Below are 10782 nucleotides of genomic sequence, written 5' to 3'. Positions count from 1 at the left end.
TTTTATGACCTCTCTCGGAATGATTGACTCTATGGAAAGATGGAGACACGTGGCACATTTCCAGATAAAAGTGGCGTGAGAAATCGGCCTGTTTTTTGTCTACGCATGTCAAAGGCCGTCAATCAAGCTTTTCAGAATTCCTAAGAGAGCTGCGGTCTGGAAAAAAAAAACGTTTTTAAACTCAAACAGACTCAAAAGTTTTGAGATGAACTGATTAGTCTTTGTTGAAGAGCTGTTGATACTTTTATGTGGATTTTTGAGAGTGACAAAATTAGATGTATCGTCTCAGATTATAGATAGTTCTTGAATACATAACAGGAAAGCGTTGGCTAAAGGTTAGTTATGCAGAGAATGGACATAAAAATAGAAACAATGTGCAATATAATACAAACTAATTTGATTCTGTCCTCTTTGGGCACTTGCACAGCTACCATAGTTGCTGCCTGAGTCACTATGCCACCAATCACGAGCAAAGATCTCAAAAATCATGAGTCACTCCAGATCCAGGAACCTGAGACTACAAACACTGACTGAAAGACAATATGAGTGCTTGTTTTGGATTGTCAATTTACTTTCTTCTGTTGTGGGTTGTAATTGCAACCCAATTAAAAGCCTAATGAAGAGAAACTTCCACCACACATGCAGACATAGATTCCACAGCTGCCACATGATGGCAGTGTTCAGTAATATGCAAGGTCTCCATTCTTCTATATTAAAGATCATAAATGCAAGTGTTTTTCCACAGAAATACATCAAATTATGCCATCAGAAATGTGTTAGTCACCTTGGAACACATTTGAAGTAACAAGAGGATGATGGTCATGAGAACGGCTGTTTATTCTGCAAGTCAATGATGAATCACTTTCTCTGTAAATGGATGAGTAATGTTGTGGATTCGTCATCAGAAGCTGCCTTCCCCAGAGTCAGTACTGTCTAGAACTGTCACACGGGTGTGCACACAAACCTGGAACAAACCCTTTCTTCGCACATCTCATAGACGCATGTAGTTTATGTGCTCTTTCATGGACCTGAGCGTTTCTCCTAGTGTTAATAGGAAAACAAAACATGAAATATGAGAGGTTATCCTGTGATGGTGGAATATAGGCTCCAGGAAGTTTAGTAGCTGCTCTGGAGCTTTGAGAAAGATCTCACCTCTCGACCTCTTGTTTAAAAAGTCCGGCTTGTGACATACACCTGTTAGGATGCCAATTCTTCAGCTATCTTATGAAGTAACTGTAGCCTTCGGCCAAGAGCAGATATCTCCAGGTGGTGCACAACCTTCACTGAGTGTTTCGGCCCTCAACCATAACACCCTCTACAGTTGGTGGGCTGGCAGTGGTGGCCAGGTCACTGCCCATCTGCTCCTGGCTTCAAGCTTTCCTCCTCCCGCCTACTCTATAACCAGCAAAAGGCACGTTCTGCCTCTTCTCCCATCCGTCGAGCAGCATGTTTTTTGCTCCTGTGGTCCAGGTCCAGAGCTGATAGTAGTCGCCAGATGGATTTGGCAAGTGAACCTCTGCAGCCAACCTCCACTGGGTACAGCCATGCTTGGCCACCCCTTGTCCTTGCACTCCTCTTGACCTTTTGTTTCAAAAGTCCAGAATAAACTTTGAAGCTGATTGCTGAGAGTGGTGGAAACTAAGTGCATCAAGTACAAATTCCAAGTAGTCCCATGTGCGCTTTATTACATAAGTATTTAGAATGAACTCAACCTTAAATATCTACAAAAACAGAGGTTTTGAAAGCAGGACCTGTACTTGTAATGAAGTAATTTATTGTAGTATTAGTAATTGAATACTTCTTCCATCACTGCATGTCACACCTGATTTGACTCAATAATGGCCCCAAAAAATGAGTCTAAATAGCAACTTTATTTTTACATTCTGTGGCTCTGTAAGCCATCAGCTAACCATATTAATAATTTATAAACCTGTTTTGGGAAGCACTGCTGTGGACTGGGAGAAAAGTCAGCTCCACAGAATGTGCTGCTATTGTGAAATGTTGGAGAAGAGGTCGTAGTAAAGTGGGAGGGTCAGCTCAAAGGCAAGGTTACCTTCTCCCCATAGTTGGATTCATGTCCCTCTAGATATCCTGCAGCAGTTTGCTGTCATTCCTCTGTTTGCTGTATAGTTTTGTAGCATTGATTGACAGCCATGTCGAAGACCTCATACCTGGTTCTGGAGAACTACATCGGAGGGAAGTTTGTCCCTTCTCGGAGTCATATCGACTCATACGACCCGTCCACCGGAGAGGTGTACTGCAAAGTCCCTGACAGCGGTGAGGAGGAGGTAAGCCATTTAATAGGCTTTTGCACGATGCATATGGTATTTTCTCTGCAGAAGCCTCATTTGTATTGAGAGTGAATGCAAGTGCATGACATGTTCTGCAACAGTACATTTGTAAATCTCTAATGTTGAGATTTTTTGCTGAGGTTTTTATGTGTTGCACAAATGTTAAGAAATATTGGTAGGGCTGGTTGAGGTCTAGTCGCTGAACTGTTCCTCTTTGTCAGTGCATTTGGCCTCAGTTTGACGTGTGTTGCAAAATTGGAGACTTTACACAGGCAGTGTTTATTGCAGGGAAGTGTTGTGCTTAAACCCTTAAACCCTGTGCTTAAAGCACCTTTGCTCCTTACAAAGTCAACAGTCAAGTAATCATTAAACATCTCATGTCAATAAACCTCTGCATGTTGTGCTCAACAGTGGTGAGCTTTATCATTTAGGCTTAATCATTTTTCCAATATGTGAAATCAAAGTTTTCAGCCATTCTTAAAATGTATGGCTTGCTGAGTATATATATTATACTTCTGCATGTCTCTGTGCAGGTTGTGGCCTGCATTTCACAACTAAAACATTGAGAGAACTTAAAAATGTACCTAATCTCCTGAAAACAAACATCTATTTTGCCCTCAGATTTATATCCACCACTGATGTCCTGTAAGCATCATCTGAAACACACAGAACAATATGTTAATCTCCCCTCGCTTTACTGCCTGTAGGTGGAGGCAGCGGTGGCTGCAGCTAAAGAAGCCTTCCCCGGGTGGTCTGACCGCAGTCCAGAGCAGCGAGCACAGGTCCTCAACAAGCTGGCTGACCTGATGGAAGCTAACCTGGAGGAGTTTGCCCAAGCTGAGTCCAGAGACCAAGGTGTCTTATACTGTTTTGTGGTATGAATCCAAAAGTCAGTCAGGTTATCAGTCCGAATTTATGAACAAAGACTAGTTACACATATGAATATCATTTAGAGCCAAAATGCTATAGTATTTATATGCAGCTCTTGTTCACATGCAGTAGTAACTGATGACAGATAATGTTTAAGGCTGCAACCAGAGATTATTTTCATAACTGAGTAATCAGACAATTATTTTAGTGATTAATAACTTATTCTTTCGTGATACATTTCCTAAAATGTTTTTTTCTTCTTGAAAATGGACATAAATGCTAATTATCTGATTAATTGTTACCACACTAAATATGTTACAGTTATCTGACTTATAAGCAATATTTATCCTAAGTGATATTTTAATTCATTTAACTGTGCTGTACAGATTTGCTTCGGATTGCTCTCGTGGTTTCCTTAAACCTCTTTGTGATTCCTCGTTCATGTTAATGACATGCCATAATTCAAATGTTCTGGACAGCGTAAACAACATATTGATAACTTTGTTTTTGTTTTGTTTTTTTGTCTTGTACGAGTAGTGGTAATAAAAAATAGTGAATCGTGTATCATATCATGAGATTGATCATTGTCCAAAATGAACTCTGGATCATGCTCTGGAGAGAGTGAAGTTTTGAAATTTCTTACTCACTGCATGACTGTAAATTGTGTCCTGCTGATGACACAAGACGAGAGGTCAAGAGGTCGACAGTGGTGGAACAAAAAAGTTGACAAGAATAGTAAAGTATTTAGTGTTTCAACACAAAACTTACATGTTTATCTGTGATCTTGATGTTTTGTTTAGATGTACAGACCAGCTGATTCATATTTTTTATATATATCTGGTGTAACACAGGTAAAACGATAACATTGGCACGGACTCTGGACATTCCCCGATCAGTGCACAACTTCCGCTTCTTTGCATCATCGGTGCGCCACCACACCACTGATTGTAGCCAGATGGATCACATGGGCTGCCTAAACTACACTATCCGCTGCCCTGTGGGAGTGGGTGAGAGCTCCGTGTGTTTGCATTATAAATGAACATTATTATTATATTTGTGGTTCATGTGTTTTTTTTAATTTTATTTGCATTATTGTGCTTGTAGCTGGTCTCATCAGCCCCTGGAATCTCCCCCTGTACTTGCTCACCTGGAAGATTGCACCTGCAATTGCTACAGGCAACACAGTGGTGGCAAAACCCAGTGAGATGACCTCTGTGACCGCATGGATGATGTGCAAGTTGATGAAGCAGGCTGGTAGGACTACAGCACCCACAATGCAATAGCAATCCACTTACACACACACACACACACACAAATACAAAACTGTTCTGTCTCTGCAGGTGTTCCTCCAGGAGTAGTCAACATTGTATTTGGCACTGGGCCGAGAGCAGGCAACGCACTCGTTGGCCATCCTGACGTCCCATTGATTTCCTTCACTGGCTCCACGGCAACTGCCCAACACATCACAGAGAGGAGTGCCCCCTACTGTAAGAAGCTCTCGCTGGAGCTGGGAGGTAAAAACCCTGCCATTATTTTTGCTGATGCAGACCTGGATCAGTGCATCGAGACCACGGTTCGCTCCAGCTTCTCCAACCAGGTAAGATAACATTGTAATTGAGAGCTTTAAGACAATTCAATCATACTTTGCTTTAATTACTTTAGAAGTGCTGGTTGGTGGATGTGTGACCTTTGAACAAAGGCAAGCTATTTCTAACCAGCTGATAACTGTGGCATCATATTTACGCACAACCAATCTTCTCATCTAATTTTCAGTAGGAAAATTTGCATATTTGCCAAAATATGCCAAATCTAGACTGGGTCCTGCTCGATTTCCTCATCCTGAGACCATCCTGAGTCTGTGGGTCAAAAGTGAATTTTTTAAGAACTTTTATTCCTGAGTCTGTGGGTCAAAAGTGAATTTTTTAAGAACTTTTATGTTGCATGTTTCTAAATGAATGTGTTTCTGGTAGTATTCTGGCACTGAAAAACATTGCTTGCAAGGGCAGTGGCTCTAAATTAATCTGGCTGTGGTCTTTCTGTGATTTAATCTTTAAAGCACTTGTATTATTGTACTATTTTAGAGTAACGTTTTGTTTTATTCTTTTTCTTGTTGATGTCAATGACTTGACTGCTATGTTTTTAATGTGATGAGGCTGTAGTGACATGATACATCCACATGGGGGAGATCATCGCCCATATATATTTGGCCCAGTATCCTGAACAGTCAGTGCTTCAATCAAAATCTTCCATCTTCCCCCTTCATTTTATATCTCAGGGAGAAATCTGCCTGTGCACCAGTAGGATTTATGTAGAGAGGAGTATTTACGCTGCATTCCTGGAAAGGTTTGTGGCTGCAACTAAGAAGTGGAAGACAGGTGTGCCCTCTGACCCCAACAACAACAACGGCGCGCTGATCAGCAAAGAGCACCTGGAGAAGGTGATGAAACAAAATGTCAGATTCTGTGAAAAAAAAGACCCAACAATTTCCCTCTGAAAAGATGTTTTTATTACTTTGAAAACATCCTTCGTCTTAATCCCCAGGTTCGAAGCTTTGTAGCTCTCGCCAAGTCTGAAGGTGGCATCATCCACTGCGGTGAAGGGGTTGACCAGCTGGACCTCCCTGAGCGCAACAGCAACGGCTACTTTATGCCAGCCACCGTCATCTCGGGTATATCTGACAGCTCCCGCATCATGCAGGAGGAGATCTTCGGCCCTGTCACCTGCGTCAGCCCCTTTGACACAGAGGATGAGGCTGTTGCTAAGGGCAACGGCGTGCGCTACGGTCTGAGTGCCACCGTGTGGTCCCGGGACGTGGGGAAGGTTCACCGGATGGCCAAGCGGTTACAGGCTGGTCTGGTGTGGACCAACTGCTGGCTTGTGAGAGATCTGAACCTACCTTTTGGAGGGATGAAGAACTCTGGTGTGGGCAGGGAGGGAGGGAAGGATTCCTACCACTTCTTCACTGAGGTGAAGAGTGTCACGATCAAACACTGAGGGAGGAAAGGAAGATGGCAGCAGTGGCAAGTATGGAGAAAAAAACAAAAAACATATTCTGTTAGAAGCAGGTACAGAAATGTGGAGAAAATTGCAGGTAATCTTGACATTCATCAACCTCTGCCAGCAACTTTCAACAACAACTTTCTCCACCTACCCTCTTGGATTACTGGAGCCTGTAATAAAGTCATATTTGTAGAATACAAAAATCAATGGAACAATATAGATGAATAAACCAGTAGAGATCCAATAGAAATATCTAATGAAGAGTGGATATATCACAATTCAAAACACGGTAATATTCATACTTTTTCATCAACTAGTTGCTGAATATTTTATACCATCATCCGCTACTGTTGAGCTGGTGAAAAAGTGCAGACCAGACAAGGTGGATCCAGATAAGGCAGGTGCGTGTCCTATTGCTGACGGTTCAGGATGTACCATAATAAAGAAATACATTTGAATACAAAGTGTCATGGTACAGCATGTGCCTACGGCTAACTAAATCCAGATTCCAAATCAGTTCAACACCTGATGACTGTATTGGCATTTGGTTGAAAGATGTTTTGTAACATGTACTGTGTTGTCCCACATTAAAAACACCTTATATAAGTGACACATGCAGTTCATTGTGTTTTAATGTGTACAAAAGAATGTTCTGTGGAATGCAACTCGATCCTGATTAAGTATCATGACAGGATTGTGTGTACGAAGAAAACAGGTGTGCTGACAGACAAACATCCACTTTGCATTTTATCAGCACACTTTGTCCTTTTAGCGTGTAATGGATTTATCCTTTACGGCCTCACACATGGTCAAAGTCTGTTGTGTTATAGTAACTTTTACGTCATCCAAACTGTTTTGTGTGTAACCTTTTTACATTGAGTTGTTTTTATGTCTGGGCTGCTGACGTAAGAAAAGGTGAATAAATACCCAACCGTCCTGTGTGGAGGTTAGACAACATGTTTGGAGAGAGAAACAGAGATGGCAGGAAGCTAAGTGAACTGGATGACCAGCTATAGTAGAGTATTGAAATGATAGAATGAAGGGGGTGGTACTGGTGACCCTTCCACAAAACAGCTTGTGAAAAATCCCCATTTCTAACCAAAAAAATTAAATAATAATAATTACAAACTAAGCATTATTACTGGAAATTACACATGGTATTACTGTGATTTTTATGCAGCTTTTCTGTAGAGTTATTTCCAAAAAAGTGGTCATGCTAGCGGCTGTACTGTACACGCAGTCAGTGCTTATAAGGTTTACCATGTTTACTTACTGTACACGCAGTCAGTGCTTATAAGGTTTACCATGTTTACTATCTATTTACTTATTAGTGCTAAACACACAGTAGAAATCATAATAATTGGCAATTTGGCTGGAGTTAAGTCAATAAACTGATGGTGGTGGTGCTCGATGAAAGGTCAAGGGATCACCAGAGTTATTACAGTTCATCCTCCATCCTTAGCATGTTGAAAATGTGTATTTCTGCATGTTGTTACATATATGAAATAACCTCTAAACCATGTGTGCGTATATAATATGTATTTATCAAATAGGAAATGGTGTTAAAGTCATATTTTGACTCTTTGTTTTTGTTTTTTGACTCTCACCAAAAAATGAAATACAAACCTAAAGCCTTAATAAAAACATAGGATGTCACAAAGGTATGAATCTTTAAGTAGTCTGTGACTAAAGTTACATCAAATAATCTTTCAAGTAATGATTAATATCTGTCGACCGCCACCATCCTCCGGAGCTTGTTTCATCTTCTCCAGGTCACGTTTTTCTTGTTCTTTCCAGCACATGTCTCCCTTCCCTCTTTGCCCCGTACTAAACGTGTCTCCTCTCCTTGCTAAACATCTGATCATGATTTAATTCAGTGTGAGATGAGGCTGCCGTGGGCCGCGCACCATGCATGCAGATGAGCACGATGCATTCTGCTCCACCTGAGCCCCCGTGCCAGTTTCGCAAAAGAGGGGCACAATAGGGGGGCACCCTCTCCGTAATATTGAGTGTGTGAAATCACGTCCACCCAGTGAAGTGTATGTGACATTTACCACAGAACCAGTATGTGTGTGTCCCACCCTCTATGTTTTGGCTAGGGAATGGGTATTGTGCTATGTCAGGCTGCATGATTACACACACACGCTCTCGTGGGCCTTCCTAGAACATAGCGTGTGATAAAATGGTTACCACCCAAAAGTAAGGTTACGAGGTCTGAGGCAACGTGTTTAGTTGCACCGGCACACACACACCCAAGTTACAATCTTATAAATGCAACGGGAACAAAGTAAGTCAGTGGTTATTTCATTTTCCTCTGTTTCCGTCCTTTTTCAATTCATCTTTCATCTCGCCCTCTCTTGGGGATGTTTCATTGAGAAGGAAAAGGCTCATTGAAGCAGGTCTCGCCCCCGCTGTACGTGACTTTGAGGACACTGCCGGTGGCTTAAGCCAAACCAAGCATTTAACTTTCACCTCACTTATTGGGCACAGGGAGAAAATGAAAATAGAGCATCCTTCCATTTTATATCCACAAGGAAACTGGAATTGTCCAGCCAGTTCGAATATATCAAGGATCTGTTTTCATACTGGCTGCAGGGATGCGATAGGCTTCCTGCAGAGGGCCTTCTCATTGATATGGATGTGGAGAGAACAGTCACAGTCATTTTCCCTCTTCCTTTAGCCAAAACTCAGTTTTTCTATGTGTTTTAATTATAGTTTTTTGATATGTGCATGTGTGCAGGTGCAGAAATCCAATCCTGACTTGACGTGGCATCATTATGTTTCCTTGTGTCCCAGTTTCTACAGATTGAAAGCTTATATCAGAGTTCAAATCACAGGCTATGGGCTTGGTCATTTAATCGCCGAAAAGATCTTTTCTTGGTCTTATGAGAGACAAAGTAGAATATGGAACAGTTAAGACAAAACCAGCAATCAGTGGTTTTCCAGTCGCCGCATGTCTTTGGCTGTGGCATTTAATTTTGTCTTTGATTTTTCCTTTTTTTCTCTGCTTCTCTCTCTTTGAATGTCATGTGTCACACACAGTAAGCTTGCTCTTTCTCACAACCGGCCTCTCTTTCTCCCGCTGCACTCCCATCTCTCAAGGCCTTCTGTCACATTTGAGTTCAGGGAAATTTCCATAGTGGGCAGCCTGGGTTTTGTGGGAGATAAGCCTCAAGATGAAGCTTGAGTCCTGAGAAAATGCTGCAGTTCAAGCAGGTTAAGCAAACTCAAGCCATGCTTCCCCTCATGTGTGGAGGGAGAGAGACAGAAAGTGACTCGGCTACAGAAGGCCAAATGTTTGCAGCTGCATGTCAGTCCCTTTTAAGTGCAGAATATTTGTAGGACTGAAAAGGCAAAATGGCAGCTAAAGCTGGAGCCACATACAGTTAAGATCAAATTTAAAGAACAAATGACAAAGACAGCTATCCTATCACGTAGTTCACGAATTTGGTTGCAGTCGTTGCTTTAAAAGGCCTATGGGTGGAATTTCACCGGTCCCCTGACTAATGATACAAGAAACATGTACCATAAATCACTCTTTTCAAATCTTTTCATTGAATTGCACACTGACCTGTTTTGGCTATGGCCATCATCAACTAAAACCTAACCCCAAGTGACCTCTTCATTCAACCTGTTGTCACCTTGACATATGTGGCATCAAGGAAATACTTTTGAAGATGTGACCAGCTGCTGCATATAAGGTCAACTAAGGTTTGCATATTTTGAAAAAGGTATGTGACTAAAAAGTGTTGTCTGTCGTTTTAAATACATGCTATTTATTTACGACGTCTTCAATTCCAGTGGTTACCTGAGAAAGCTACATGATCATTATTATGTCTTTGGAGTTGTTCAAGCATCCCTCTGTGTTTTTCCATGCATTGCATTACAGTTATTTTTTGGCCACTTGGAGCAAGCAGAAAACTGTAAAAACAACACAGACATATCATCATACAGCAAACACAAAATTAGCATTTGGCACATCGTGCTTCAGGCCATCTGGGTAATGCAAGTAGTGACTCTCCTTTTGGCTCTGTTTTTGGTCTCCATCAACTCTGGAGGGAAATATCTGGCTCTTTTGCTGCTAAATGTTCCACTTTGTAGCTAGTTGCTAACTGTGTCTTCTGTTTGGTTCCCTGGAGGTAGTGCTCAGTGGGCTTTTGAAGCTTGTTTGCTAGTGCAAACTCTAACGCAAGTTAGAGTGGTTGGACTGAGTGAACGTAACCGTGAAGTCAAAGTTGAAAACTGAAGATGCTAAAACCATCAGAGTTGTGGGGGACTGCAGACATTTCTCAATGTTAGAGTGCAAGAAGTCTGATCACAAAGCGTCTTCAAGACTGCAGGGCAGTTGTGACTTCAGTTATCTGTCAGCCTTATCGTTCAGAGTGTTTGGTCTGTCTTACTCTGTCATGGAGTATCTGCTTCTTTCTCTAAGATATTTACTGCTCTGTGGCCTTTGACTGTGGACCCTAGACGGAGAGTGTCAAGGATCATATAAAGTTGACTTCATCTTAGGTTGAAGGTAGGATTTCATCACTATTGTGTTGACAGCCACAGACAGAGACGATGACTGGTTCACCACCAACTGAAACCCATCTGTATCTGCTGAACCAATACAAAGACA

The 10782-nt window shown here is 41.7% G+C and overlaps 1 protein-coding gene across 1 annotated transcript; it reads left to right on the top strand.

Annotated features, from left to right (window-relative positions):
- The first annotated feature begins 2026 nt into the window (after nt 1–2026).
- Nucleotides 2027–6771, top strand: aldh8a1 (aldehyde dehydrogenase 8 family, member A1). The gene is made up of 7 exons (XM_010739345.3): nt 2027–2288; nt 2999–3146; nt 4013–4168; nt 4266–4415; nt 4502–4758; nt 5437–5598; nt 5703–6771. Exons 1-7 carry the CDS (start codon nt 2154–2156, stop codon nt 6153–6155), a joined length of 1461 nt encoding a protein of 486 aa, XP_010737647.2. The 5' UTR covers nt 2027–2153; the 3' UTR covers nt 6156–6771.
- The last annotated feature ends 4011 nt before the right edge of the window (nt 6772–10782 follow it).

This window comes from Larimichthys crocea, chromosome XI, assembly GCF_000972845.2.
Source record: "Larimichthys crocea isolate SSNF chromosome XI, L_crocea_2.0, whole genome shotgun sequence".
NCBI lineage: Eukaryota > Metazoa > Chordata > Actinopteri > Sciaenidae > Larimichthys > Larimichthys crocea.
The sequence above is the reverse complement of the archived record's forward strand: the minus strand, read 5'-3'. Positions and strand labels throughout refer to the sequence as shown.